A 25,914-nucleotide genomic window follows, 5' to 3' on the forward strand; every position below is an offset into this window, starting at 1 on the left:
ACATTACATACAACCCACGAGCTGTCTTAGGAGCCGGCTCAATATATATTTTTAATTACCAAAAAACCCCGTTCAGAAACCCCACGCCCTCTCATCCGAGGTACTACGGTTCATGGGCATAATCGCCATTTAATTTAACCCAATTCCATTGCCGATCAAAACACGGGCGCTTTTCGACCTCCATGGCCGTCTACAAACTTTCCAATTTCGATTCTGAGCTTCCAATCAATTACGTAAGCCGAATTCGTATCCGTAATTTAAGGAATTTAATTACCTTGCTTGATTTTGCAGCCTCCGCCGTCACCTCTTCTTGCGATTTATCGGAGGTAGATTTCTACTCACATTCTTGATTGCGAACTCTAGGGTTTTATTTTTTGAAAAAATCTTAAACTTTTTTGTTTTACTTCTTTGATTGAGTTTTTATTTCAGTTTTATTTTCTAATAATTTTTTAATTTAATCTTTAGGTTTTTTTCCTGCAAATTTTGAGTTTTATTAATTTTTTTTCTTTTGATGAATGAAGCATGATTAAGATGTACAATCGAGGAATTAGAGGATAGAATGGTATAGTTTGAGTTTAGACTCACTTTACTGTGATTAGTCAAAAAAGAAGAAATATGGAGGAATTTGACTTTGATAATATTTTGTTCCTGTCCTGTGATTCAATTCTAGCTTGATTGATTTGAAGTGCGGAAAGTTTAGTTGAGCCAATTATTTGTAATTTCAACTGACGAGTAATCTTGATTAGGCAATACTTAAAATGGGAATGAGGCTCTTACTGTTGCGATGTTCTAGAAGTCTTTGCTGGTTGAAATTCCGGTTAGTTTTATGAGTAACAGTGTTGTGTCCTCGTACATTTTAAATATAAACATATATTTTGTTGATACAATATAAAGTATAGAATATTGTTAGCTGTAGCAGTTAGTTAAATAAAGACAGTGTTGTTCTGTTTGAGTGTAATTAATGTGCAGCAATAGATTTATTGGGCTAATCTTTTGAACTTTGACCCTATCATATAAACTTAGACTAACGATTTAATATTCTTTTCCCTATGATTGTAGGCATGCACCCTCTTCAGTAAGATAGTTAACGGTTCTAGGGGTACTCTCAACGGCACTATTTTATGAGTCAAGATGCTGGCTTGTCATGCTTGCATTCATTTATTATCTATTTCACATTTCTTTGATAAGTTGTAGTGTGTTAATGGTATGTTTGTAAAAGGCATTGCTTCACATATACCCTGATTGTCTTTGTATCCATCTATGATTCATGATACCGGTAATGATATGAGTAGGAAAATTAGTACGTTTAGAATTACCGACTCCAATGCTATTTTGGAATCCTAAGACTTAAGAGAGAAGGAAGAGAAATTTCCTAAAGAGAGAGAGAAATAGGAAATGACTATATAATTTAGCTATAAGTATACAGGTAATGATATGTGTAGGAAAATTAATAGTTTTAGAATTTCTGACTCCAATGCTATTTTGGATTCCTAAGAACGATTTCTGAAGCTTCCTTTATGAACCGCCTAGGATCTACTTCTCATACAGCTTCTTCATCTTTCTCGACTATGGAGAAACTGCTAAAGTCGTTCATCAATTTTCACACTTCAAATCGTAGGTTCTTGGTGGATACCCAAGGATTAGCTGGGGAGTTCAAAAGAGAACCTTCTACTAGTGTAATTGTAAACATTTCTTGTTAATTTCCACAAGTATATGTTTGCATCTATATAGCATATACCTCAATCCTATTAGGAATAGGCCTTTTATAGCACTTATGTTAAACTCTATTAAAAATAGCATTCTAACTCACCTCATATTAGGGGTTAGATAATGCCTATGTGGACGTAATTATGGGTCTGGATACACATTACTGAACCCAACAATATCTACAAGTACGCTACAAAGATGGGCAGACAGCCTTAACATCAATATTCTAATAGGTCATTTAATGCAATTGAGGGTGATCTAGGTGGAGTTAAGCAGTTTAGAAGTTTAATCAAATCAAAAATATTCACAGTTTCATGGGTTGTTCATTTGTAATTTTATACTTATGTGGGTTTTGCTGGTGAGTGCTCTAAGGGAACTTTTTAAGGTTTGTTAAGATACTATTTATTGTAAAATTCTTTGTATTAAATGCAGTACTGGACTTTTAATGCAAGAAATTCCATTGCATTGGTAGAAAACATTACTTAATATGATAACCTTAAAGGAGTGCTCTTTAGGCACTTGTTAGCAAAACCATATTATTCAAGGCAATTCCTTTTTGTTTAATTATTTACCAATTATGAGGCTTATGGAATACCCTCAGTTCTTGGTAGCTTCTGGATATTGAGATTATTGTGTGAATTAGAGCATTGAGTGTTACTTAGAATTTGAAGCTGATTGTGCATCTGTGGCACTTTGCTGGCTGTTTTTATAAAGTTAGGGTCACCTTAAAGTGAGGATTGAAAGTCATTTAAGCTGCATTTGATGAGAAATGGTATCATTTGACCCTCATATATGGAAGGAAGTGAAGAATGAAATTCAAATCCAAATTGTTGCATACAGTTATTCTGTAGTTAAGGAGCAAAAAGTTGCTTTAATAAAATATCTGTGAACAAAGGATATTTGTTGGACTTTAGAGGTTCAACAACCTAAATATTGACAATTCTATGTTTTAAATAGAATCTAACCATGCCCCATGAGCATCTTTGAGCTCAATGATAGAATTGGAATTATTTTGATTCTACATGTGGCCATTTATGGGACAAGAAAAAAATAAAACAATGGCAGTGGTAGAGGTTGAGTTTGATGAATGATTGCCTAAAATGCCGTATAGTATATGAATCTAGATGGGAAATATATTTTTGGATGACCTGTTTGTTGTCTGTTGAGTCTCATTGTTTAATTGATTGTTGTCTTTTCTATGAATTATGACAGCCATTTCTACCAGATTCGTTGGCAACTTTATTTTCTGAAGGTTTCCCTTTTGTTGTTGCTGTTACATTTATTCACTGCTTTCATTTGTTGTATTTATTTGGGGTGAAGAGGGTAAAAAATTTATGGCACACATAGTGCAAGGTGATTAATCTCATCTTATTTCATTGGCATTTGATTTTTCTTTATAACTACTAGTGTTTATTTTATTACTTAATTTTAATCTACTACTAGTTGTACTTTGCTATATGTGCATTCTGCATAAAGCAGAAGTTTGAGGAACTATTGAGTGGATTTGGAATCTAATACTACATTTATATAATTGGTTTTTCCTCTTTTTCAGATAAGTTGTCATTTGTCCTTAAGAGTTTAAATCAACTTCATGTGCTGTTGTACTACAATTTTGTCATGCACTGCTGTATTTATTGGCTTTCTAAAATTGTGGGTTTGCAAAATCTGATGCAATGGCAATGTCTAGCAAGTTTGATCTGTCTTCTGGTAGCCCGGATAGGCCACTGTACACCAGTGGGCAGCGTGGAGCCTACTTAGCTGCTCAGCTTGACAGATCAGGTAGCTTTCGCGAGACCATGGAGAACCAAATTCTACCTTCTCTTTCTGGTAAGTCAAGGAGCGGTTCTGTAGTAGCCCAAGAAGATGTATCCAACTTCTTCCAATGCCTGCGTTTCAATCCAAAGGTGGTTGCTTCTGATCATAAGTCTAGTCGTCAAGGTGACTTTAAACGGCACATTAATGTTGCTCTTGGCATTTCTGCTGATGAATCTCCTACTGTGTTGTCAAAAGGCAAGTTGCTGCCTTCTCCCATACCTGAGGAAATAAAACGGCTTAAGGCTGGTCTACGTGATTCTTCTGTCAAAGCAAGGTAGTTCTTTGTAGATTTTGTATTTTGTATTGAAGTTTTCATTAGTTGTTAAAATGAATTAGTTAACAGGGAGCGTATGAAAACTTTCAATGAAGCCTTATCAGTATTCAACAAGTTTTTTCCAAGCATACCATCTAAGAAGAGATCTCGATCAGATAGCTTTTCTGGTGACCGATGTAATGCCTTGTTATCTAGTGGTCGGTCCATCTTGGGGCCTGCCATTGGCAAGATGGGAATGCATAATCTTTCTGTTGCTGGAGATTTTGAATTTGAACAGCAGAAGTCAGAAGAAAGGCCCAAAAATGTTGTTCCAAGTAAACGAACTCGAACTTCTCTGGTGGATGTCAGGGTTTGTATTTTTTATACCTTCCATCTCTATGCATTTTCTATCATGGTAGTATCATAATTCCATGCTGCTATTGAGCCATATATAGCTTATTCACTAAGCTTGTACGGTGGTTGCTTTACATGTGCCATATTCAAGTATGGTTGGGATCAAAGATTGCCATGTCCCAATGTAGTTTTCATTATCAGTATTACTTATTCTATTCCTTCTGTCTGGTGTACCATTCACGTTTCTATGTTACTAGGTGGTGGTGGGTGATTTGTTCTCTTTAGTCTTCCTTGTTTACTTTGATCAGTGTGTTAGTACTTATGTGTGTGAGTGATATGAAACCCTTTTCCTGTACAAGAATCCACATGATATTCTGTTTTACATGCACTAATATGAATATGGTTTTACATTTCTTTTCTTACTCTTCTGTATAGTTGCAATATTTGGTCTCATCTCGGTGGCTTGGTGCCCAGTGTGCATTTGGTATGCCATTTTTTGCATCATTTTTTCTTGAAGAGACAACTTAACATTTGTTCAATGAATCTAGATGGATATGCGGAACAATGCTTTAGTTAAGCAGCCTGGTAATGCAGATAGGGAAAGGGAACTGCTCAGGGTGTCAAATAGCGGTGCAGTTCAGGGTGAGGATCGAACTGTATCAGGTGGCATTGATGGATGGGAAAAGGCAAAGATGAAGAAAAAGCGTTCTGGGATAAAAATTGATGTATCTCCTAGTATGGTATCAGCCAAACCTGTGGAAGGGTACCGGGAATCTAAACAGGGAATACAGCAAAGGGCTATTTCTGATGCTCGATCAAGGTTAAATAATGAATCCCATGGCTTCAGGTAGGGCTGCTGAAAGTGCTTCTGTTGTGCATATGCCATGGCCTTTATTTGAATGCTTGCCTTGATAATATATATTAAGGGCATGCATAGGAGTAGCAGGACAACCACCCTTGAATACTAGTAACCCCTATTATCATTGTAAGCTTTTATCATTACAATCTTAATAACATAAGAATTATCAATGCAATTCAGTGTTGCCATAGCCATATTAGACTGGCCTGTCAGACTGGTCAAGAATCACTCAGTTAAACTGGACCGGAGTCAGTATTGAACTGGTTTTAGGTATTTGTTTTATTATTTAATCTTTCTGAAACTTCTTATAAATTATGTGGTTTGAACCCTTGACAACTTACCTTTTCATTAATGCCTAAACCATTGAGCCAAATGCGTGTTTTTCTTAATTGTTCACTATACTTGATACTTGTTTAACGTCAAGCCCATGTTTCTAACAATAACAACCCTATTTAATTAAACCTGCCAGTTGAAAGGGTAGGACTGGGAACGCCACCAGCTCAACCTCCAGTCATGTTTTGAAAACATTGGTTTAATACCCAATATATTATGATCGAAATCTTCTGCCAACTGCCAAGAGATTTGTTGGAAGGGCTTCAATCATAATAATGATGGCAGTAGTAGCTTTTGTCAATATTCTCTTCTAACCTAATTTATCATGCTGGAATTGCTTTCTTTCATCCTCTTTCTTTTTAATTGCTTATCTTTGGGGAAGATGTACTGAATGACAGATATTGAGCTTATATTTTATGCTTCTAAGGTTCTTTTCTAATCCGATTCCATTTGCATATTTGTTTTTCAAGTTTCTTATTCTATTGAGCGTGCTGTTAATGATAATGTCAGGGTGAGTAACAATATAATTATGGTAACTCTTTGTTTATTATTTCATATTCATTAATTTGCTTTTGCCACGTTTTATCACTGCGCTGTCTTTTCCTTATTTGGCATGCTGGTCTGTTGAGATTTAAAATCTCAGTCCATTATATAGAGCTCTATATTAGGTGAGGTTGCTTATGACTTTAGTGTGTAGGACATCCAACAAATGCCCTAAAGGTGCGTTTACACTTAAATATTTGCCAGAGAAGTATAAGATGGTAGATTTACTAATTTTTACTATCTGTGTTTTCTCACTATAAAACATACAAACCCTTTGTTGTAATCTATCTTGCATATAATGTTTTGAGAGGTAGATTACTTTTGTCATGATTTGACCTAACCTTCTCATTAAGATCTAAGCGCATAATTTTCAGACAGATAGAGCAAGAACTTTTATTGGGTCCGCCGCCTCACACTATAGAGGGATGCAATTTCCTTAATAGATTATCATAACGGGGCTTTCTTGTGTGCTACTTCTTCAAATCTTCTATTTGGAGCATTCTCTGAATTGAACCTTCCTTTTATTTTAATTTTCTAAGCTTTTGATGGATCTTATTCCTTTATATTAATAAATGTATACCTTGCAGGTCAGGAATTGCTAATGGATCTGTTGGAGTAGGAAAATCGGAAGGTATCTCGCCGCCGACTGGCTTGGGTCCACGCTCGTCTAACCCTAGGTCTGATCCAGACAACAGCTCCCCTCTCAGTGATCGGAGAGATCGTCCTGTTGCTTCTGATAAAGAGAGAGTGAATATCAGAGCTGTTAACAAGTATGCATAGCCTTCGTCATACATATTTCATTTTCCACATTTGCATAGATTTATCTGGTCCACTTCTATTTTATAAAGCCTTTGTTTTTGTCATTTGGTGCTACTCTATTTCTGGCTTGTGGAGTACTTTTCCTTTTCAGGCCTTACTGCAATATGCATACTTATTTCTATGCCCTTTTTTCTGCTAAAATGCAGGATGAATGTCTGTGATGAATTTAGTTCAGGTAGTCCTACTTCAAGCTCAAAAATGAATGCATCTGTTCGTGGTCCTCGATCAGGGTCTGGGGTCGGTCCAAAGTTGTCGCCAATTGTTCACAGGGTGGCATCAAATGACTGGGAGCTTTCTCACTGTACAAATAAACCACCTACTGCTGGTGGAGCTAATAACCGAAAACGCACAACATCAGCTAGGTCTTCATCACTACCTGTCACCCACTGGGCCAGCCAGAGACCACTGAAGAGCTCTCGTAGTGCAAGACGAACAAATATTGTTCCTATTGTTTCAAGTAATGATGAAACACTGTCGCTGGATGCTATGTCTGATATGGCAGGTGATGAAACTGGGTCAGGATTTGCTAGATGCTTGTCAAGCAATTCTCCTCGACAAGTTAAACTAAAAGGTGATGCCTTATCTTCAGCTACTCTTTCTGAGAGTGAGGAGTCTGGGGCTGCTGAAATTAAATCTAAAGAAAAGGTGAAATTTTCGGATGAAATAGATGAGAAAGCTGGACGGAATGTTCAAAAGGTATCCCCTTTGGTCTTGCCATCAAGAAAGAATAAGCTGATGACTGGAGAAGATAAAGGAGATGCTGTGCGTCGACAAGGGAGGACTGGACGGGGTATTACTTCTTCAAGATCTCTTATGCCAATGACAGTTGAGAAGTTTGGCAATGTGGGGACGGCAAAACAGCTCAGAAGTGCCAGGCTTGGCTTGGATAAGGCTGAAAGGTTAAATATTTCTTCCTACCCATCCACCTTCCTTTTTCTCCAATAATATTTCTTTTATTGTGGTCTAGAACCATCATTTTTTCAGATTGAAATCTCAGTTTGATGAATTTTTTCTTCAGCAAGGCTGGTCGTCCTCCAACTAGGAAGCTAACTGACCGCAAGGCCTATGCACGCCAGAGGCATGTAGCTATCAGTGCAGCTGCAGATTTCCTTGGTAGTTATGCTTCAAACTAACTAAGAAACTTCCTTGAATTCTTAAATATACGATGCTTACAAAAATTTTTGAATTCTAAATCTTCTACCACATGTTTGTGGCTTCTAATCACTCTTGGTGCAATTTTCTTAGTTGGTTTGGAGGATGGGCATGAAGAGTTGGTAGCTGCTGTAAACAATCTTATTAATTCTGGTAGTGTCTTTTGTGTCAAAACTTTTTTAATTTCTGTGGTGCAAAATTTGTCCTCTTGCATTGATTGATTTTACTTCCATTACAGCCCATGCCTTTCCAAACTCCTTTTGGAGGCAGATGGAGCCTTTTTTTGGTTTCATATCTGATGCAGATATTGCCTATTTGAAGCAGCAGGTATTGTTCCTTGTCCCCCCAATTAAGATTGGTTTTTACTGCTATTATAACACCTTAGAAAGCATATTTTTACTTAAAATATCTTGTTTGGATCTCATTTAATATATTACCCTTTTTATCAAAAGAAAAAAAAAAGGCTCATTGGGAAAACCATTTGGATTATATCTTTTACTGAAGTGATTTACATATGAATTACTGGCTGCAGTTTATGTTCCTTTTTGGCCAGGGTGGGGTGATTTCCTTTTTATAGGGGAAAGGAGGAATTGAACCTAGACCTTGTCCCTCCATTGCCTCTAGTACAGACATTGCCGTTATTAATGTCTTCATCAAATTTTGAAGAAAGCCATGAGATAAATAAATAAATAAATATATTTCTATTGACCTGCTGATATATATTAGGTATTGGTGGCTACTTTTCAAGAGTTCTTATTTGATTTTGGTAAGAATAGCATGTAATCTTAAAGTTTACCGTGTGAAATTTATTTATTTACCTCATAAAGTTATGAGATTTCTTTGCAGTCACATATCTTTGAAATATTGCTACAAAGGGGGGGGGGATGAAAATAGAATGCCTAAACCTTTTCTGCATACACTATTTCCAGTGAAATGGGTAGGAGTAGCATAGTCACAGATGTACTTACAACTTCGTGTTCTTATTGAATTGCATAAAATGTTTATGGTTTCACTGTGATTGAAGTTTAAGACTTCTTCTAGGGAAATTTCGAACTCGCCAAATTGGGATCAACACCAGTTCCTTCTATTACAAACGGTTGTCATACCATCTCCAGTGGATGTGGGTTGCTTGAACAGGAAAGAGATGGCAGAATTGCTGCTGTAATACCAGATGGTGAAGTCCTTTCACCACAATTGGTCCTGGATACTGGAGACAAAAATGTGATTTCTCTCTGTCAGAGATTTATAGCAGCTCTAATTCCAGAAGAAGTTAGTGACTGTGGAAATGAAGACCTTCCATGCGATTCGTATGGAACTGGATTTGAGATGGATGGAGAATTGGGATCCAATGGTTTGAGTCATATTGTTAACTTCCAGTCTACTGGGCATACTTCGTTCAATGGTTATAGGATAACTGGGAAGCCAGAACATGATGATTCTGAAATTGGTATGTTGAGAAATGCAGAAATTCACTCAAATTTTAGCCCATCCTTGAATGGCACTTTTGGAAACCAATCAATGCCTGGCTCGGTTTGTTCAGAATTCCAGTATGAGAGTATGAATATAAATGAGAAACTCCTTTTGGAGGCCCAAAGTGTTGGAATTTTCTTAGAACCACTGGTTGGTCTGCTTCTACTTGAATATTTACTTTAAATGCTGCATTAGCCTTTTGTTGCATAATATTGTTTCATCCAGCTCTTACCCTTTCTCTTTTTTTTTTTTTTTTTTGTTTCCAAATCAATAAATATCATGATCTAGCAATGTAGTCTGTGTTTCTATCGTTATCTGAATAATGGTTGTTTGTTAAATGGTGGACGTATGCACACTGCAGCTTCTCATCATCTTCAAGGGTGATATTTTGGACACTGTGATGGTTTACACTGGATGTTTGTGTCTTTTTCTTGTCATTTACTCTAGATGTTTGTTAATGTATTTAACTTTGATGTATTTCATTGTTTTTCAGCCTGATGTAGCACAGATGGAGGATGATGAAATTTGTGCAGACATTAGTAAGCTAGAGGAGAAGCTCAATGAACAGGTAGTTTCTCAATTGAATTATTGAAGCTCTTTTATGGAATCTTATAATTTCTTTTTATTTACATTACTGTCTTCACCCTTCCTTTTATGATAGCTGCCATTAGATATAGAACAGGTTCTTTCTGCTATCCCCTGCTACTTATTGTTGGATTTTCTGTCATAAAGTTCAAAACTTGTTCCAAGTTCATTTTGTAATTTCATTGTGAATGCAATAGGTTTCAAAGAAGAAAGGCCTGCTTGAAAAGCTGTTGGAAACTGCCACAGAAACAAGAAGAACTCAGGAGAAGTATTGTTTTATCCCTTCTCTTCATATAGTTTGTGCATTTGCCTATTTTCTTAAAGTCTTGGTGTCTAGTGTATTTTTTGACATATCTTTTTTTTCAGGGGATTCGAACAGCTTGCTCTTGACAAACTTGTCATGATGGCTTATGGGAAGTACATGGTAATTCTCTTAATGTTCAGTCTCCCTCTTATTTTGGTTCTTATTTACACACAGCCATGTACTATATTGCTTTTACTCTTTGTTTCTCTTGAAGTACCTATGCCCGACACGTGGTATCCATGCTCTGAGAATCCTCCAAATACATGGAAAAACTTTGAAAATCTGACCATACCTATGTCGGATACATACCCGTGATGAGTCCTAGTAGGATAGGTCAGACATAGAATGCTTAATGTCTTGGCTGCCAGAATCAAAGTCTGTTGTTCCAAAATTATTAAATCCTTTTAACTTGAGAATATAGAAACTAAGCTCGGTAATAAGAAAAGCCAAGATTTCAAGGAAATAGTTGTGTGGGTGGCTAAAACTAACAAAGAAAGAGAATAAGTAGAAAAAAATAGATGCAAATGGGTAGAATGGAAATATTGTTGACTTTATTTAACCAATTGAACCAAATATAAAATACATATTTATAAATAAATTTGGTGAAGATCTTCTATGTCACAGGAAAGAACTACCTCCAATTAGGTAGTTCAAACTTCTCATGGTATTCAGATACTGAAGAGACAACATAGTTCCTGAAAAATCTTTTGGTTTCTAAGTTCCAAGTAGATATTTTGAACATGTTTTAACCATGACTATTGTGTAGTTGAGTGCTTTGTCCTTTGAGGCTGGGTACTCTGTCCTTCCACTTCCTCGTATTTATGCTTGGGTGTTCTATTTGTCTTTCTCAGGAATCAACTGTTTTCTTATCTTTTGTGTCTCTGGGGTTTAGATAGTGGAAATTTTTTTTGAAGTTTTATGAAGATGTTGGCCAGCAGAAGTTTATCTATTAACTCTTACATTCTTTTCCTTCTCTTTAGCTGCATACATGGTGAAGATAATTAAAATACTAAGAATTGGATAGCAGTTAGAGATTTTTGTTTAAAAATTATATTATAGATAGATATTTTCTCAAAATTTGAATTTGCTTCTAATTTTTCTCCTCTCTAGTGTTTCCTACCAAGGTGGATAGATCTGCTTGATTCTCTCTGTTACTGCATTTTATTTCCATCGAGAATTATTATCTAAAAGTTGGGACTGTTTATTTACCCATTAGTTATTATGCTAGATGCTGAGATATAATGAAATGATGTTGGTTTTGGTAACTTATGAATAATCTTGTAATAGAGTTGTTGGGGTCGGAATGCTGGTGGGAAGAGTTCCAGTAACAAAACGATCAAGCTAGCTGCCTTGGCATTTGTTAAACGGACATTAGATCGATATCATAAATTTGAAGATACAGGCAAGAGCTGCTTCGATGAGCCCATGCTTAGAGACATGTTTCTTTCTGGGTTTTTCCTAAACGATGGTCAATCTGGGAAGCCCTGTTCAAATAGCTCTATCCGTTCTAGAAGTTCAGGTATTTGCTTGATTTATATGGAAAGAATACACACTTTATTGTGTCTTTGTATTTGCGCTTCATTCTATGTATATATAATCATCTGCAAGATGGGCTTTATGGTACTTTTGCAGTCTGCATAGCTGTCTTCTCTTTCTTCTTTCTCCTTTTTTTGTCTTATGAGATACTTCAGCTGCATATTGGTACTTTGGTCTTTTATGCAGCTTCTGCTGTTTCTCACACTCAACTACTTATCTGGCAGGTCAAAATGGGGATAGCTATGCTGTTAATTCGCCTGATCTGCTTCCACCCACAAATCGGTTATCTGGTCAAACTGCTGTTAAAGATGACTCATGGTCTAACAGGGTGAAAAAGAGAGAGTTATTGTTGGAGGATGTAGTTGGTGGTACTTCTTTGTCAAGCAATGCAAAAGGTAAGAGGAGTGAGAGAGACAGAGAAGGAAAGGGACATGGTAGAGAGGTTTTATCTAGAAATGGGACTAATAAGATTGGGCGACCAGTGTCCAATGTTAAGGGGGGAAGGAAATCAAAAGCAAAGCCTAAGCAGAAAACTACTCAACTATCTGTTTCTGTAAATGGCCTTCTTGAGAAGATGCCTGAGCAACCCAAAACATCGACTTCTGTATCAAAGTTAACTGAGATAACTGCCAACAATAATGCTGGAGAAAAAGATGAGTTTAGCCTGGATGCATTGGATGACTTGCAGCTACCAGGACAAGATCTGGGTTCATGGTTGAACATTGATGATGACGGGTTACAGGATCATGACTTCATGGGCCTTGAAATTCCCATGGATGATCTTTCTGACTTGAATATGATGGTTTGAGTTGCTTTCTTTGTATATTCTTGTTTCATTATACTGTTGACAAGCAAATTCATAGTCACTGTCATCAAGAAATGACCATTACATGGATAGATGTTTGACTCTCTGGTCCACAGTTAGGTTACATAGATTCTTTGTAGACTTCTCCACAGTTTATTTTTGAGCGAACCATTTGGATGTCTTGAATTTTTCTCAAGTTGGTGATTTTGAGTGTAAAGATCTTTTGTTCCTGCCAGTTAGTTATGTCTTAGCAATTACATAGTAGCAAACCTTGTATCCTGGCTGTAGCTTTTACAAATCAGAGAGCAATGCTCTTCTTGTACATACATTTATATTCCTAATAAAATTAGCTTTTTGTCCAGTTTAATTATACCATGCAAACATAATCATATATTTGGTTTATGGATCTTTATTTCACTTTGCCAACTGCAACCGCAGTTACAAGTTGCTATATTATATGTATTAGTTTTCCCCAGGTTTATTCATGAATTAGAGAGGTTTAATCCAGATGTCAATACAATAATTGATCGCGTTTCTTCAATCAGGAATAAATGCTTTTGGTACTGAATGGGACTCTTAGCTCTGTACTTTTCTTGTTTTATTACTTGAAGTAGCAGAGTTTCACTTAAATATCCCAGGAACTATGGTTAGATCTTTATCTACTTATTAACCTCGTACTAAAAAGGTTGTGGCGTCAAATTTGAGCTTCCTTTTACTGTGTTTCTAAGGTACTGGCTTTTTACTGTCCTATTGATATTTGATACTAGGAGGTTATGCTTTAATTCACAATTTGTAATTAATTTTGCATTTCATTCTTTACCTCCTATCTCTTGCTCTCTCTCTAAGTACAGGTGAAATTGTTCTCTTGGATACTAGCATCTAAGGTTGTGTGCTAGAATGCCATTGGCCACATTCTGATAAACCTGGCATTACCAGGGAAGTAAATCCAGAACACCCTATTCTTATCTTGGCTGTAAACATCACCATGCATTTCCATTGTCGTTTAGAATTTTTTTTCCAAGAGCAAATATCTGCTTTTCTTTATCTTTTTTTTTTTATTTGAAAGGCAAGGCATGATCGCGAGGACAGTGTTGAAAGCTTAGCTGTAAAGGCTCATGTTCTGTAATGTTCATCCACTGCAGTTTGAAGCTTGCATTTGATATGGTATTCATCATTCTCAACTTGCATGATATAAAAAGTCCGAGAATTTTGTCTCATCCATGTTGAGAATTAACTTACCCTATAATTTCTTCTCTATAACTGTAGATTTTAGGCTTTAGCACACTGTTATAAATGGTCCTAGCCAAGGCCTTCAGGTTGGAACCCAAGACCAATATCCTAATTTTAGTCATTTTCCATGCATTATAATATTTCAAATGTCTGCTTCACTTCATGTCAAAATCTCGGGTTTGTCTTCTTGGTTATGTTTAATTACTTAAGACTGTCTCACGGTGCTATATGTTATTTATGTATTGGCATCCTCAATTATCATGTTTAAGAATCGCAGGGTTTGGCTGAAACTCGTGACCTGCAATTTGCAAACGGTTTGCATGGTTACTTCAGTAGGGGCCAGATGATCTGAGGTACACTTCTTTGATTTACTTGTTGAGAACTTTGATTTGATCGCAACCTTTAATGAATTCTATTCAGTTTCTTGAAATTAATCCAGCATTTTATGGTACAAGGATCAAGTTGCAAAGCCAAAAGATTAAAATTGTCAAGGTTGGCCCGTTTACTATGTTCATTTTAACAACAAATTCAGAGAGTACCCTCCTTTTTGCATCCTTGTAATTTTTTTTTCTTCCTTTCTATTAAAAGATGCCACAATCTGTGATAGAGACAGGTGCTAGAAGTGTTGAGATTCAAATTCCAAACGTGCTGAATGTCACCTCTAAAGAAGGCAAGTCTGTTGTTGCCCCATGAAAAAAAGCCAAATCAAGCTTACAAGTTCATCCTGGTGAACACCAAGGTTTCCATGGTTCTTGCCCATATAATTGTACAGCACCAGCATGTTCACATGAAGATAGCCAGGGTGCATGATAAAACCATTTTGCCAAATCAAATGAAAATTGAGGATAGTAGCATTTGTAGAAAATATCTAGTGAGGAAGATGGATCCATAATATTTGGTGGCCATCATGAAAATCCATTTTCTCAATCTGTTTCCCGTGATATCAGACAGCATATCTGTTGAGGGAGTCTCAGCTTGAAAGGTAAAAGCTGAGAGAAATTCATCACCTACTCTGGTAGAGCAAAGAAATACAAGTGTTGCTCAAGAAGTTGATATTGCTGGTGATGATGACAGTAAGCTGAACGAGTCTGATCCAGAATCATTGCTCACTTGGTAACTTTTTCTCTCTTTTCGAAGTTGGTTTATGTAATAAATAGTATTTCTTTGCATAGGCTAAGCATCGGCTATAGAGACTGATTAATACCATGATGCAAAGCATTGGCTAAAGAGAATGCAAAAGCATGCATTCTTGATGGAAATATTGGGTACTACTGGCAGGAAGAATAGAAGAAAGCTTTCACCATTTATGTCATCAAGTTGATGCTCATTTGGGAATTATACATCCTGTTGGCCCATAAAATTCGGTTCTACTGCTGTAGTTGCAATTATTATTTAACACAATCGTTTCCAGATGTGGTGATTCAAGAGCGATTCTCATGCCTCTGTCTGTAGGCCATTGGTAAGTCATGCTTTGTATTTTGAGTTTCATTTTTGGTTTCTTTGCCACTGGACTACTTATTTCGAACACAGATATTCTGGTTGCCTCTTTTTTCAGCCTGATAGAGACACTGAGAATGCAAGGATAGAAGCCACATAAGGCAATTCGAATGGTTTTCGTTTTGGATTTTTTTTTTTTAAATCTTGCAACGCCTTCTATTGGTAGGTATTTCCAAACCTTGCCTTACTTGTTGGAAACATTATAATTGATCATCCCCGACAAGCTTTTCACATGGTGGACATATTTGAAGAACTTAAACTTTTGGGATAATTGATACACTCGATTTAACGTCAATTTCCAAATTTCTATATTGAAATACATACATATTAGCCTTGCTGTTGTTAATCATATTAACTAATGATACTAAATCATTTGATTATTGATGGTATTAAATATGATTATCATCTTTCATGATCCACAGGTGACACTGACATCGGATTATCCCAAATCCAAAAGAGATTTTGTTCCTCAAGCAATGAGTCTTTATATTTAGCCAATAATGGCTTATAGGATGAAATTACCAACGACGAAGCCTGTGAAGTTGCACAAAAGCGAATCCTTGGATGGTGTGATAAAGTGTACTCAAAAAAGGGTAAGGAACTCAGACCCTGCTGCTTAAGCTGCAGGAGAGTACCTTTCAAGGCTTTTGCTAAAGGAAGAGAAGACAAATACAAGTGTCAGCGTGGTAGACCTAAAGGCTCTTAAGAATATTCAATAAGAAAACTTCTCCTCGAACTCTTGTAATTAGACTTGTCAAATTCTGTTCTAGACTTGAGACACTAATTCACTCTGTTTGAGCTTCAATCCGATTCAATTTCATTTGATCATAAAAGGCCAACACTCTAAAAGCAGACTTAATCCTCGAAATTGGAATCATACATGGAAGTAGTAACTCTTTGGAGAGGGTTTTTCACTATAAGAAGACAAAGCATACAAGATATAACAGTCTTATATGGTATTGATTGGAAAGGTTGTCAAACGGAACATAACATTAACAATGTGGATTTACTATCAGATGCTGAAAGGACCCTTAAATTTTCCAGAACTTGAATGTCAATGCATGCCTTGTTACAATACAAGCTTAAGTGCATGCATATGCATGCGCCGGAGGATCATGCAGTTCACTAGACTAAAGTCCTGTAACACGTGATGCAATGATCCGATCAGAATTAATGCACCCAGAACATGAAAAGACAGGTAAAGATTCTAATTCAGGAAGTTTATAAATTTTGTTCTTGATATAAGACATCATTACCTTTCAAATTATGAAAAACATTAACAACACGGCAATAAAGGTGTACCTCACACTCCGAGCCTCTGGCAAGAAAATTTTTTTGATAATCATTAAGGGTTAACTTTGGCCTTGTCATCACTACAGCCGCTCAAATAAGTCCTGCACATTACTTACAACAAAAACTACAAATCTTCCATGCTCTTAGAACTTCGGTTTCTGCTGACATCAGAGTCTGATTGAAACTTGTTTCGTCTGAATTCTGCCAAAAAATGTGACACTTTTGTTTAGCTTTATTGTTATGTTTCAGATATGAAGTAAAGACCAGATAAATTTTATCTCATCATAGTGAAAACAAGCTTTTGGACAGATATATGACAAAAACATGTAACCAAACTCAAGCATAACATATACATACCACACAAGTTCTAGCGTTGCAAGTGGTGATCCTGCACTCTTGAAGTAAGATTCGAGGTCCACATCACAATACATGTTCAAGAAAGGCAGTCCCAGCAGCTCATGAGCTGACTTTCTTTCATTCGGGTCTTTCTTTACACTGTCATGGATAAAAGAACCCAAGCCAGGCTTCAGTAAAACTCAAATGATCAAACAATTCTATAAAATCAAAGTAAAAGGAAAATTCCAACTGCAGAGGCTATCCCTCCAGTACCAAAAGGAACTAATAAATGATCTCTCTTGACAGAAGATCAATTTGACGAAAACATTTAATTAACAATATAGAACTCAATAACTCATTATAATGCAAAAATATTCTAGAACCTTTTAGGGATTATAAGTAACTGATTAAAAAAAATTACCATGCAGATATAAAAGAGCAAAATTCAGAAGAAAATCGATCTGAAGGTGCAAAAGGTGGTGGTTGTTCAACAATTTGTTCCATGAGCTCATAAAAGTTAGTCCATCCTTCTGCCTGATCAGGTGGGGAATATGGGAAATGACCTGTTGCACACTCAAGCAAAACTAGCCCCAGGCTCCAAATGTCACTTTTACTTCCATAATTGTCACCAATAATTCTCTCAGGCTACAAAAGAAGGTAATCGACGTCAACAAAACTAATAACTTTCAAACAAATAATAATAAAATAACCTTAGCCACCAAAACAAAGTTTCTTTTCATCTTTTGGTACAGTCAATTAATTACTTACAGACATATAGTTGTATGTGCCAACAAATGTGTTTGCTTGTCCTGAGGTGCTTGTCATTATTGCACTCACACCGAAGTCAGTAATTTTGACTTCTCCTCTATGATTTATTAACAAATTAGATGGCTTTAAGTCTCTGTGGATAATATGCTTTTCATGATGAAGATACATCAAACCCTTTAGCACCTGCAATAACAAGAAGAATATAAAATGAATACCAGAACATCTGGTACATACACTTGATTTCTTCGAACTTCAAATGTACCAACCTGCTTACATATTGCAGCAAGATAGGGCTCGGGAATGGATTTAACCTTTCTCAGAAAATCTGCTAGGGATCCACCATCCATGTACTCCAAGATAATTGAAATGGCACCATTTTTATAAAAAGACTGATAACAAACAACAACATATGGACACTGAGATGACTGATTTATTTTCAATTCCTTTGCAATCTGCTTGCGAGCTGACTCTTCAATATTCATTTGAATAATCTAGCAAAAGAAACCGTGTCAGGATTTACCATGAGAGCAACAAGGAAATGCAAAACTCATAAGAAACACAACTTTTTTTGAATGGTTATTTGGCTAGCTCCAATTCTCAAAAAATAACAAGATCTGTTTTAGAAGAATGACTTCTATAAAATCAAGAAAGGCTGAACATTCTTTTACTAATTCATAGTGTAACCAACAAGAGAAGCATCTTTTTAACAGTAATAGCTCCTAATACATCTATCAAGCATGATTTAGGAGAGATTTTTTGTTATCATTCATCATGATTAAACCTACCAATAAGTTTCCAGGAATCAGGCCCTCATTAGAATACACATATGAGGTAAATGGATAAATCCGTCAACATAATTCAGACATTTTAATTAGATAACCACATTCACACTGTGTAATTTCGTCTCCCTACAGGTGATATGTGCACATCATGCAAATGTCATTGAAATTTGAAACGGCAATAATTCTTGGTAAAAAAAAACAGAGGACGGAAATTTTAAAACAAAAAACACGAGAGTGAGAATTCAGAAAGTGTTAAAACACTTAAAACTTGGCTCTTGGATATTTACCTTCAATGCAAAAAATTGGCCAGTCCATTTGTGTTGGACCAATTGCACAATTCCACCATTACCCTTGCCGATAACTTTAATGGCATCTATATCATCTAAATTCAACTGGTCGTCCGCGTCAATTTCTGATGGCTTAATAGGCGGAGGCTAAAAGCAACAAAAAAAGAAAAGAAACAGATTAAAATCTTCAATAAATGAAAACTCTAACTAAGATCTTCTTAACTCGCTAGACGGCAAACATCTATTGAGTCAAGAGAATCTCAGCAATGAAAAGCGTTAAACTTAAGAAAAAAAGCAAGTTCATTGAAAAAAGAAAAAAGAAATCATACAGCTTCAGATTCGGATTCAGATACAATTCGAACTCCATCCTTGTTAACGAGGAGATCGCCGTCTTTGAATGTACCGCTCTCGGTTCTGCCAAGAAAAAAAATTTAACGCCAAAATCAAACTTTAAAAATCCTTATAAGAAAGTAGAAGAATTTGAAAGTGGACGTAAATAACTAATCATGCTTACAGAAATTTGGCGAAGGAGATCTCGGCTGGAAGAGGAAGAGAGAGCTTCAAATTAGGGTTTACAATTCCCTTTCCCTTCTTCATCTGAGGTTTTGCTTCTTCTTCTTTTTTCCAAAAGTGGGAGAGAAAAAAAAAAGGGTAGTTGAGAGTGTTTCTTTTAATGGTTGCTATTTATATACATATATAGGGAAGAGGAAAAGAGAGAAGCAGACCAGTCTCCTCCACTACCACGAGGAAGATGACCTGACTTCACGTTGACTTTTCTTTTAATAATTATGTCGTAATTTAATTTTTTTAATTCTTAAAAAAAATAGATAATTTTTTTAAGAATTTCATTAAATATATATATAAATTTCGTCCCAAAAAATATATATCAAATTAATATTATAAACTAATCATGGTAACATTGAAATATTAATGGAAAAGCCAAAATAATGATTACATTTTTTAAATTTAAATGCCACACACAAAAAACAAAATTATATTTTATAAGTAGAACTAAGAAATGGATTAAAATTAGAAACCATGAGATTTGAATATAGATTTTCAAAGCTTCCAAATGTAAATGCACTCCCATTAGCAAACAGATTTTAAAAGAAAATTTATTGTTTATAAAAAAAGCATTTTCACATTGGCTAGGTGGATGAGAACATATTCATATTTAAATAAAAAAACAAATATATGAAAGCGGGGAAAGTTACCATATAAAATCATAAAAAAGACCCAATGGATTAGTGTCATTTTTAGAGAAATTTAGATTAATGAAATTACACACAAGATGATAATAACGTGTATGAGCGACCCAGTTTCTAGAAACGAAATTCAATATTAGAAAAAGTCATTTCCCAATTTCCAATCAAAATTAACACTGTTTTGCGCACAAATTTTCCACGAATAAAAACGATAGCAGTCTATGAGACGCCTTTTGTATTATAGTTGAATTTTCAAATTCACAACCAGCTGAACTACAATTTTAAGTACTGACAAGTTGTTCTACCACCTTTTTAGCCGGCCGGTTATTGACTCTGGAAACAAATTTTTTATGCTATTAATATTGTGTTCATCAATAATTGCCTCGCTGGGAAAAGCGGTCATCTTTACGGCGTAATCTTATATTGTACGTACCAAGGCTTGGAATCGTTTCGATAGTACATTTTCTCTATTACGTCACAAACTTTAGTAAGCTCTACGGTAAGCATTTGATTCAGTCGAATTGAGTTAAAAAATTTCGAGTTAGTTAAATTGATAAATTTTATTTTAGTAACTGAATTCAATTTAAAATTTTTCCGAATCGAGTTAAAAGATTTCGAGTTAAGTCTAGTTAAGTTAACGAATACTATTATTTATACTGAATGTTGTGTTTACATAATCTGATTATTTAATTAGTAGATAAACTATAAGATTATTTAACTACATAAGTAAGATTGATGGATAAACATTTATCAAAATAACGTAATTTTGTCTTTTCTGGTTTGTTTCGAATAACTTAAATTGTGTAATTTATATTCGAATTAAAACAAAAATTTTGATTTTTTTTATTTGAGTTTATCTGAATAACTTAAACTATTTAATTCAAAATTTAAATTATTTATCAAATTTTTCAAATCGAATTACTTTCTGATTTACCCATGAATTCCTTTTGTTTTCTTCTTCAAATAAGTACTGTCTATATATTATGATTTGAATTATATTAATATTGTATTTTTATTTTATTTATTTATTGTATTTTGTGTATTATATCATATTTTCTATTAATTAGTAATTTGCAGAAAGGAAAAGAATGGCACATAGAAATTACTTAAAGAGGTTAAAATAAAGGTGACGTAAGAAATTACAAGTTGGTTCCAAATTACTACAATGTTTGTTTCGATTGTACAATGAATCCACTTGAAACCTGAAAGCACATCACATAATAGTTATCGATCAGTAATGACTATGGCACCCACTTGGTTCTCAGCAGTCTGTGGAACCCTTAAGGCTGTATGCAAATTTATGATCATTAACTTTGGCTTCTTTTTTATTGGTCAGAATGACCTAACTTTGACTAATAACTATCATAGTGCACAAAGGGTTAGCTTTTTTTGCACTTGCCTGCCTGCCGACGTGGGTGAAACACAATCTATCAAAATAGAATCAAACTACATCCATTGAAATATCCTGGAAATGAAAGTCAAAACCAACAAACAAGAAGATAAATTTGATATTGTCGAGCTCAATGTTAGTATATCACATATTGTAAGAAAACTATGGTATATAACATACTATATACAAATGTATTTGGGAATTCCATGAAAAATTACAAACCTAAGATTTAAAACCCCGTACAGCTGCAGCACACATCTTCTCACCGTTCCTATTACTTAACCTGGAAAGCAACGATTATTGTAAACAAGCATGTTCTAAATGTCAACAATGTTGATGGTGAACTTGGATAGCAACTGTGGCACTCCCGATATTATCGGTCCATATGTCTACAAAAACAAAACATGAAATGCATAATTACAACATCTATAGGGAGCAACAAGTTCGAAGCATAAATAGGGCAGTACAATGAAGCTACCCCATAAAGCAGGTTATTTATTGATATATCCAGAAAGGACTTGTCAAAGTAATATCAAGTGTTCTACAAAGCACAATGTTCAATTTAGTCTTGATTGAATGCTCAAGCACCAATTTATAATGTTAAGTTGTACCTTGTGGTTTTCATGAACCTGGCGCAGTGGAACTGCAAGCAATTTGAGATTTTTGGGTACGATAAATTTTTGACTCTCCGGCAACCTCACAAGGAAGACTTTGGTGCACTCCTATGAAATTTAGAATAACATGAGAACTGAGAAAGGTATGGTACAGCTGCAGAATCAATATAAATGTACCAACCGACGAACCTTAGGCTTTTTCGCATTGGATGGCAAGTATGGATACATTAAGGTTTCGAAATCATGCCGCCACCACATGCCAAGACATTCACCCACCTGAATATTTAAGAAAGTGAGAATTTTCACACCATTTCACAATAATACTTGCAAATATAAATGGGGAGAAAAAAAAACCTGCTTTACCTGCCATTCAGTTTCATTGCCATCTTCACTAGCAGAAAGCTTCCTGGAAAGCTTACGGTTCAGTCCATCAATATCTGGAAATTCAGCTCAATCTTAGATCAGTGAAGCACAAGAATGGTTAAACCTAGCAAAACTCAAGTTTGCAAAAGATAATTTCACAGAACTAGTAACTTACCTGATTCACCAGGCCTCAAACGGCCACCAGGAAGCTTAAAGAAGGAATTCCTAACTTGCAGCAGCAAAAGATGAGGGTGCTTGAACAACTCAACCTGATTAGATGACATTGCTTAAAACATTTGCAAAGAACATAACTAAACTAATACATTCCCTCAATCTTGCATGAAATATATATAACAGTCGGAAATGTAGAAAACAGTCTACCCTTTATTAACAGTCGTATCTAAGTCCTAAATATCGGTGTTCTCGACTTCCAGGAGGCGCCTCTAATCGACTAACAGTATGCCATGCACTGCAAGTCTGGAAGTGACTTTCAAATTTCTTTATTTAAGAAAAAATACAAAATAGTTTATATGTTTCAGCCTTGAACTAACTAAGTTCCCTAGGTTTCGACCAAAGTTTTCAGTAAGATCTCCTAACCTAGTCAATCATCGGTCATTCTATTACTAAGCACAGGGCACAAAATAACTTCTAGCCTAAACTATACAATTCCTTCAAAATTTAAACAATTTGGAACATTGTTCTTAGGTTTTCAAAACTTCACAATCATAAAAATCAGAAAAACAGAGCAAACTAACCAGAATAACTGCTTCCACGGAAGTCCTCAATCCATAGGCAGCATAACTGCGGGGGGGGGGGAGGTTAAAATTGTTAAACCCATAAATATTTTTGGCGCAGAAAAGAACCCAATTGAATTTAAGAGAGAGATCAGGTGAAGTACTTGGATTTCATCCTATTGATACGATCGAACAGAGTTTCATCCTTGAAAACAATGGCTTCTTTGGATCCAAAATAGTAACAACTTAGTGGGTAAATATCCACCCTTTTACTATGATTATCGCTGCTACTATCGTTGATTGCATCTGCTTCTACTCCCATGTGAAGATCTCCCATCTTAAATTTTCCTAGACTCAAACGGCAGAAAGAAAGACGGGAAAAGAAAAAAAACAAGGGTGTCCGAATAAAGTCTAACGTGTCCTAAAAGAAGAGCATGTTTCGGTTATTAAACTTGTCGTGAACGTGGCGCTCCATAGACATTTGGGTTTCTTACAAGACTAGAACTGTGGTCTCTGTAAATTAGCGGCGCACACTGCATTTTGTATATTCATGTTTGGAATCGGGTGGGCATGAGAGAGACACGTCTCTTGGCCTGGACTTTTTCATTTTCGCCTTTGGTTCTAGGCTTTGGCCTCCAATAAAGTCCCTTCCTATGCATTAAAATAATATATTTTTAATTAATATGGAAAAAAATTCAAATCGACTCAAAAGTCTAAGTGCATAAATTTAAATTATTGAAATATTAATCATTTAAAAAAATCAGTGTTGAAATATATAGCACATAAGCAAGCAAAAGTGCAGAACTCTCTTTCTCTCTATATACATATGGTCGTCCATAGGCGTTTTAAATGGTTTTTCAAAAAAATAAAAATGAATGACTATAAAACTGCCATGGAAAATCAATTACTTATGGTGACATAGTTATCTTCCAAAATATCCACCACAAAAGAGCTTCCATTAAAGCCGGTCTTTAGCCACTAGATGTACGTATTTGTTTTCAACTGTATATCTGGAGTTTGAAATTATCTGCAACACCAGAGAGAAAATAATCGACAACAGTAGTTTAAATGAATAGTCGATAGGAAAACCTTGCTAGAAATAAGGTTACACAAAGAACCACCCTCACCTAGTGCTCCAACATTTCACTTAGTTGGGACTTATCATCATCACCTACACCTGATTCTTGGAGGGCCTTAAGAACCAGTTTTTGCAGCTTCCGCATCTTCAAAACTCCATCCGGCCTCAGCCAAATGCATATAAAAGATAGCATAAATGCATGTACCAGGACAACAATGGGAAAGACCATTGTAATTTTGATAAACGGGATGCAACTTCGTGACTACTTAGTTCCCGACCCCTGGTTCAAGGGAAAGGAAATGGCTGATCAGAAGTTGAATAATTTCTAATATAACATAAAAAAAGGTTGAAATAGAATGAATACTAGTTAGGAGACATAGAGATTTCAAGGCTGCTTTAATAAACTTCTTCCACTTTATATTTCTTTTGTTATCTTCTTTGTTAGTGATAAATGCTGCTTTATCTTCTCTCACAACATTGCAGGCTTTGCCTGAGCTATCATCCACACTCTGTATTTCGGTAATATCCCTCACAGGCACATCTAGCTTTCTCTTCTTATTCGATGATATATCTCCATTTGATGCTTCTGAGCAGCCTGACATTTTTGACCCCTTGAAAGCTAAAAAAAATTAAATTTTGGGCCTTAAAAATTGGATTTAACCTTGGGTCCTGGGTGGCCGCAGCTCCAAACAAATACTGGGGCCGGGCCTGAGTTCTGAGTTTATTTGGACATGGCCATCTTTGGGCAGATCCTACGGTTTGGCCTCTCCTTTAGGTTTATTCTCCAGCGATTCACTATTCGCTTTATTTTCGGTTGTTTAGCATGAAAAGCCCGAGCCTTTGCCCTATGCTTCTTTCCTTCAGCATGAAGAAGCAATGTTTGCTGGCTGGTAACCTTGGTATTGCAAAGACTGCAAATAGATAATAAAGTGAATCTTATCAAATCACAACATATAACGATTAATATAATATATAGGTAATATATTATCATGTGAAATTTTTATATCATGAAAGTTGGGACCATAGCTCAAGAGATCAACATAAACTACCTTACTAGATTAATTGTCAGTTATTATAAATGAGACACCAAAGAAAAACTATGCAGCTAAATCTTATATATTAAACTTACAAAATCACCAAAATCCGTAGTATTGGGCCAAATACATTACAGCTAAAGGACTGAAATACTCACTGAAAACAAGACAACACCCAAAAGAATCAGAGAGAAAGAATGGTAATACTTTTGTGTATTAAGCTTCCATTGTTCATAAATGAAAACAAAGGAAAACTAGAAAGCTAGAATAATTGAATAACTGATATTTAAAGTTTGCGGCCTGAACACAATTGAGGGTAGTTATTTTTTTCACCATTGAGCAATAGCCATACACAATCACCTAAGTAAGGATAAGTTTGGATGGTGGTGTTTTTATCTGTTATTAGTATAAAATAGAATGACGGTGAGATCAAATACTATAATAATATTATAACATAAAATAAAAAGTAAATTAATCACATGACTTCACCACCATCGAAACTCACCTAGAAAATTACTCAAACTCTTCAAAAGTATTTTCAGACAAGCAACACTTGAAAAAAAAAAAGTGGCACAACAAAATCTGGATAAAAAAGAGAGTTACCTACAAAACCAAGGAGGACGAGGAGATAACCCCACATTTATATCAATATCGGGTTTTTCCTTTGTTTGCTTGTTGGGTTTTGCATTTGAACCATTTGGTGTTTTTACTTGCTCCTTAGGACTATATTTCTCCTAAATATGATTAAAAAAAAGGGACTCCAAGATC

The 25,914-nt window shown here is 35.5% G+C and overlaps 3 protein-coding genes across 14 annotated transcripts; 1 reads left to right on the forward strand and 2 right to left on the reverse strand.

The window, feature by feature from the left end:
- LOC107907122 (uncharacterized) lies at nucleotides 1-12,902 on the forward strand. Of its 6 annotated transcripts, none has more exons than XM_016834358.2 (16): nucleotides 1-326; nucleotides 3,260-3,796; nucleotides 3,866-4,145; nucleotides 4,678-4,976; nucleotides 6,452-6,634; nucleotides 6,830-7,254; nucleotides 7,351-7,582; nucleotides 7,702-7,796; nucleotides 7,929-7,988; nucleotides 8,074-8,162; nucleotides 8,877-9,455; nucleotides 9,799-9,873; nucleotides 10,088-10,158; nucleotides 10,257-10,314; nucleotides 11,482-11,713; nucleotides 11,955-12,902. In XM_016834358.2, the coding sequence occupies exons 2-16, from the start codon at nucleotides 3,381-3,383 to the stop codon at nucleotides 12,536-12,538; spliced, it is 3,678 nt and encodes a 1,225-aa protein (XP_016689847.1). In that variant the 5' UTR covers nucleotides 1-326; nucleotides 3,260-3,380; the 3' UTR covers nucleotides 12,539-12,902. The 6 variants fall into 6 exon arrangements, with proteins under 6 accessions (XP_016689847.1, XP_016689845.1, XP_040949057.1 ...); XM_016834356.2 differs by having other exon boundaries at nucleotides 6,830-7,185; nucleotides 7,273-7,582; XM_041093123.1 differs by having other exon boundaries at nucleotides 3,395-3,796.
- Nucleotides 12,903-16,449: 3,547 nt separating this feature from the next.
- On the reverse strand, nucleotides 16,450-19,516 carry LOC107907123 (mitogen-activated protein kinase kinase 2). Its single transcript, XM_016834360.2, has 8 exons — nucleotides 19,243-19,516; nucleotides 19,058-19,142; nucleotides 18,729-18,875; nucleotides 17,926-18,150; nucleotides 17,660-17,842; nucleotides 17,313-17,536; nucleotides 16,913-17,050; nucleotides 16,450-16,756 (listed from the first exon to the last, which is right to left on the reverse strand). Coding segments are annotated over exons 1-8 (1,086 nt in total). The 5' UTR covers nucleotides 19,326-19,516; the 3' UTR covers nucleotides 16,450-16,755.
- Nucleotides 19,517-21,035: 1,519 nt separating this feature from the next.
- On the reverse strand, nucleotides 21,036-24,954 carry LOC107907121 (pre-mRNA cleavage factor Im 25 kDa subunit 1). 7 transcript variants are annotated; one of them, XR_005913606.1, is made up of 11 exons: nucleotides 24,162-24,654; nucleotides 23,943-24,061; nucleotides 23,199-23,685; nucleotides 23,056-23,101; nucleotides 22,476-22,569; nucleotides 22,301-22,374; nucleotides 22,127-22,213; nucleotides 21,935-22,045; nucleotides 21,546-21,606; nucleotides 21,333-21,398; nucleotides 21,036-21,135 (listed from the first exon to the last, which is right to left on the reverse strand). XR_005913606.1 is itself a non-coding variant. In XM_041093124.1 (10 exons), exons 4-10 carry the CDS (start codon nucleotides 23,369-23,371, stop codon nucleotides 21,641-21,643), a joined length of 657 nt encoding a protein of 218 aa, XP_040949058.1. In that variant the 5' UTR covers nucleotides 23,372-23,685; nucleotides 23,943-24,061; nucleotides 24,162-24,392; nucleotides 24,774-24,954; the 3' UTR covers nucleotides 21,412-21,640. The 7 variants fall into 7 exon arrangements, 3 of the variants coding, with proteins under 3 accessions (XP_040949058.1, XP_040949059.1, XP_016689843.1); XR_005913604.1 differs by having other exon boundaries at nucleotides 21,546-21,712; nucleotides 24,162-24,645; XR_005913605.1 differs by having other exon boundaries at nucleotides 21,036-21,398.
- Between the last annotated feature and the right edge of the window lie 960 nt (nucleotides 24,955-25,914).

This window comes from Gossypium hirsutum, chromosome D05, assembly GCF_007990345.1.
Source record: "Gossypium hirsutum isolate 1008001.06 chromosome D05, Gossypium_hirsutum_v2.1, whole genome shotgun sequence".
NCBI lineage: Eukaryota > Viridiplantae > Streptophyta > Magnoliopsida > Malvales > Malvaceae > Gossypium > Gossypium hirsutum.

Bases quoted from the DNA above. Each gene is read 5' to 3' on its own strand.
- LOC107907122 (XM_016834355.2), top strand. From the start codon at position 3,381: ATGGCAATGTCTAGCAAGTTTGATCTGTCTTCTGGTAGCCCGGATAGG. The intron at 7,989-8,073 runs GTAGTGTCTTTT...CTTCCATTACAG, and splicing joins AAACAATCTTATTAATTCTG to CCCATGCCTTTCCAAACTCC. The intron at 8,163-8,876 runs GTATTGTTCCTT...GACTTCTTCTAG, and splicing joins TTGCCTATTTGAAGCAGCAG to GGAAATTTCGAACTCGCCAA.
- LOC107907123 (XM_016834360.2), bottom strand. From the start codon at position 19,325: ATGAAGAAGGGAAAGGGAATTGTAAACCCTAATTTGAAGCTCTCTCTT. The intron at 18,151-18,728 runs GTAAATATCCAA...TTCTTTTGCTAG, and splicing joins GCCAATTTTTTGCATTGAAG to ATTATTCAAATGAATATTGA. The intron at 17,843-17,925 runs GTTGGTACATTT...TTGTTATTGCAG, and splicing joins TTGCTGCAATATGTAAGCAG to GTGCTAAAGGGTTTGATGTA.
- LOC107907121 (XM_041093124.1), bottom strand. From the start codon at position 23,371: ATGGGAGATCTTCACATGGGAGTAGAAGCAGATGCAATCAACGATAGT. The intron at 22,214-22,300 runs GTAAAGCAGGTT...TTAAATATTCAG, and splicing joins GCAATGAAACTGAATGGCAG to GTGGGTGAATGTCTTGGCAT. The intron at 21,713-21,934 runs GTACAACTTAAC...TTGTTTTTGTAG, and splicing joins AGGTTCATGAAAACCACAAG to ACATATGGACCGATAATATC.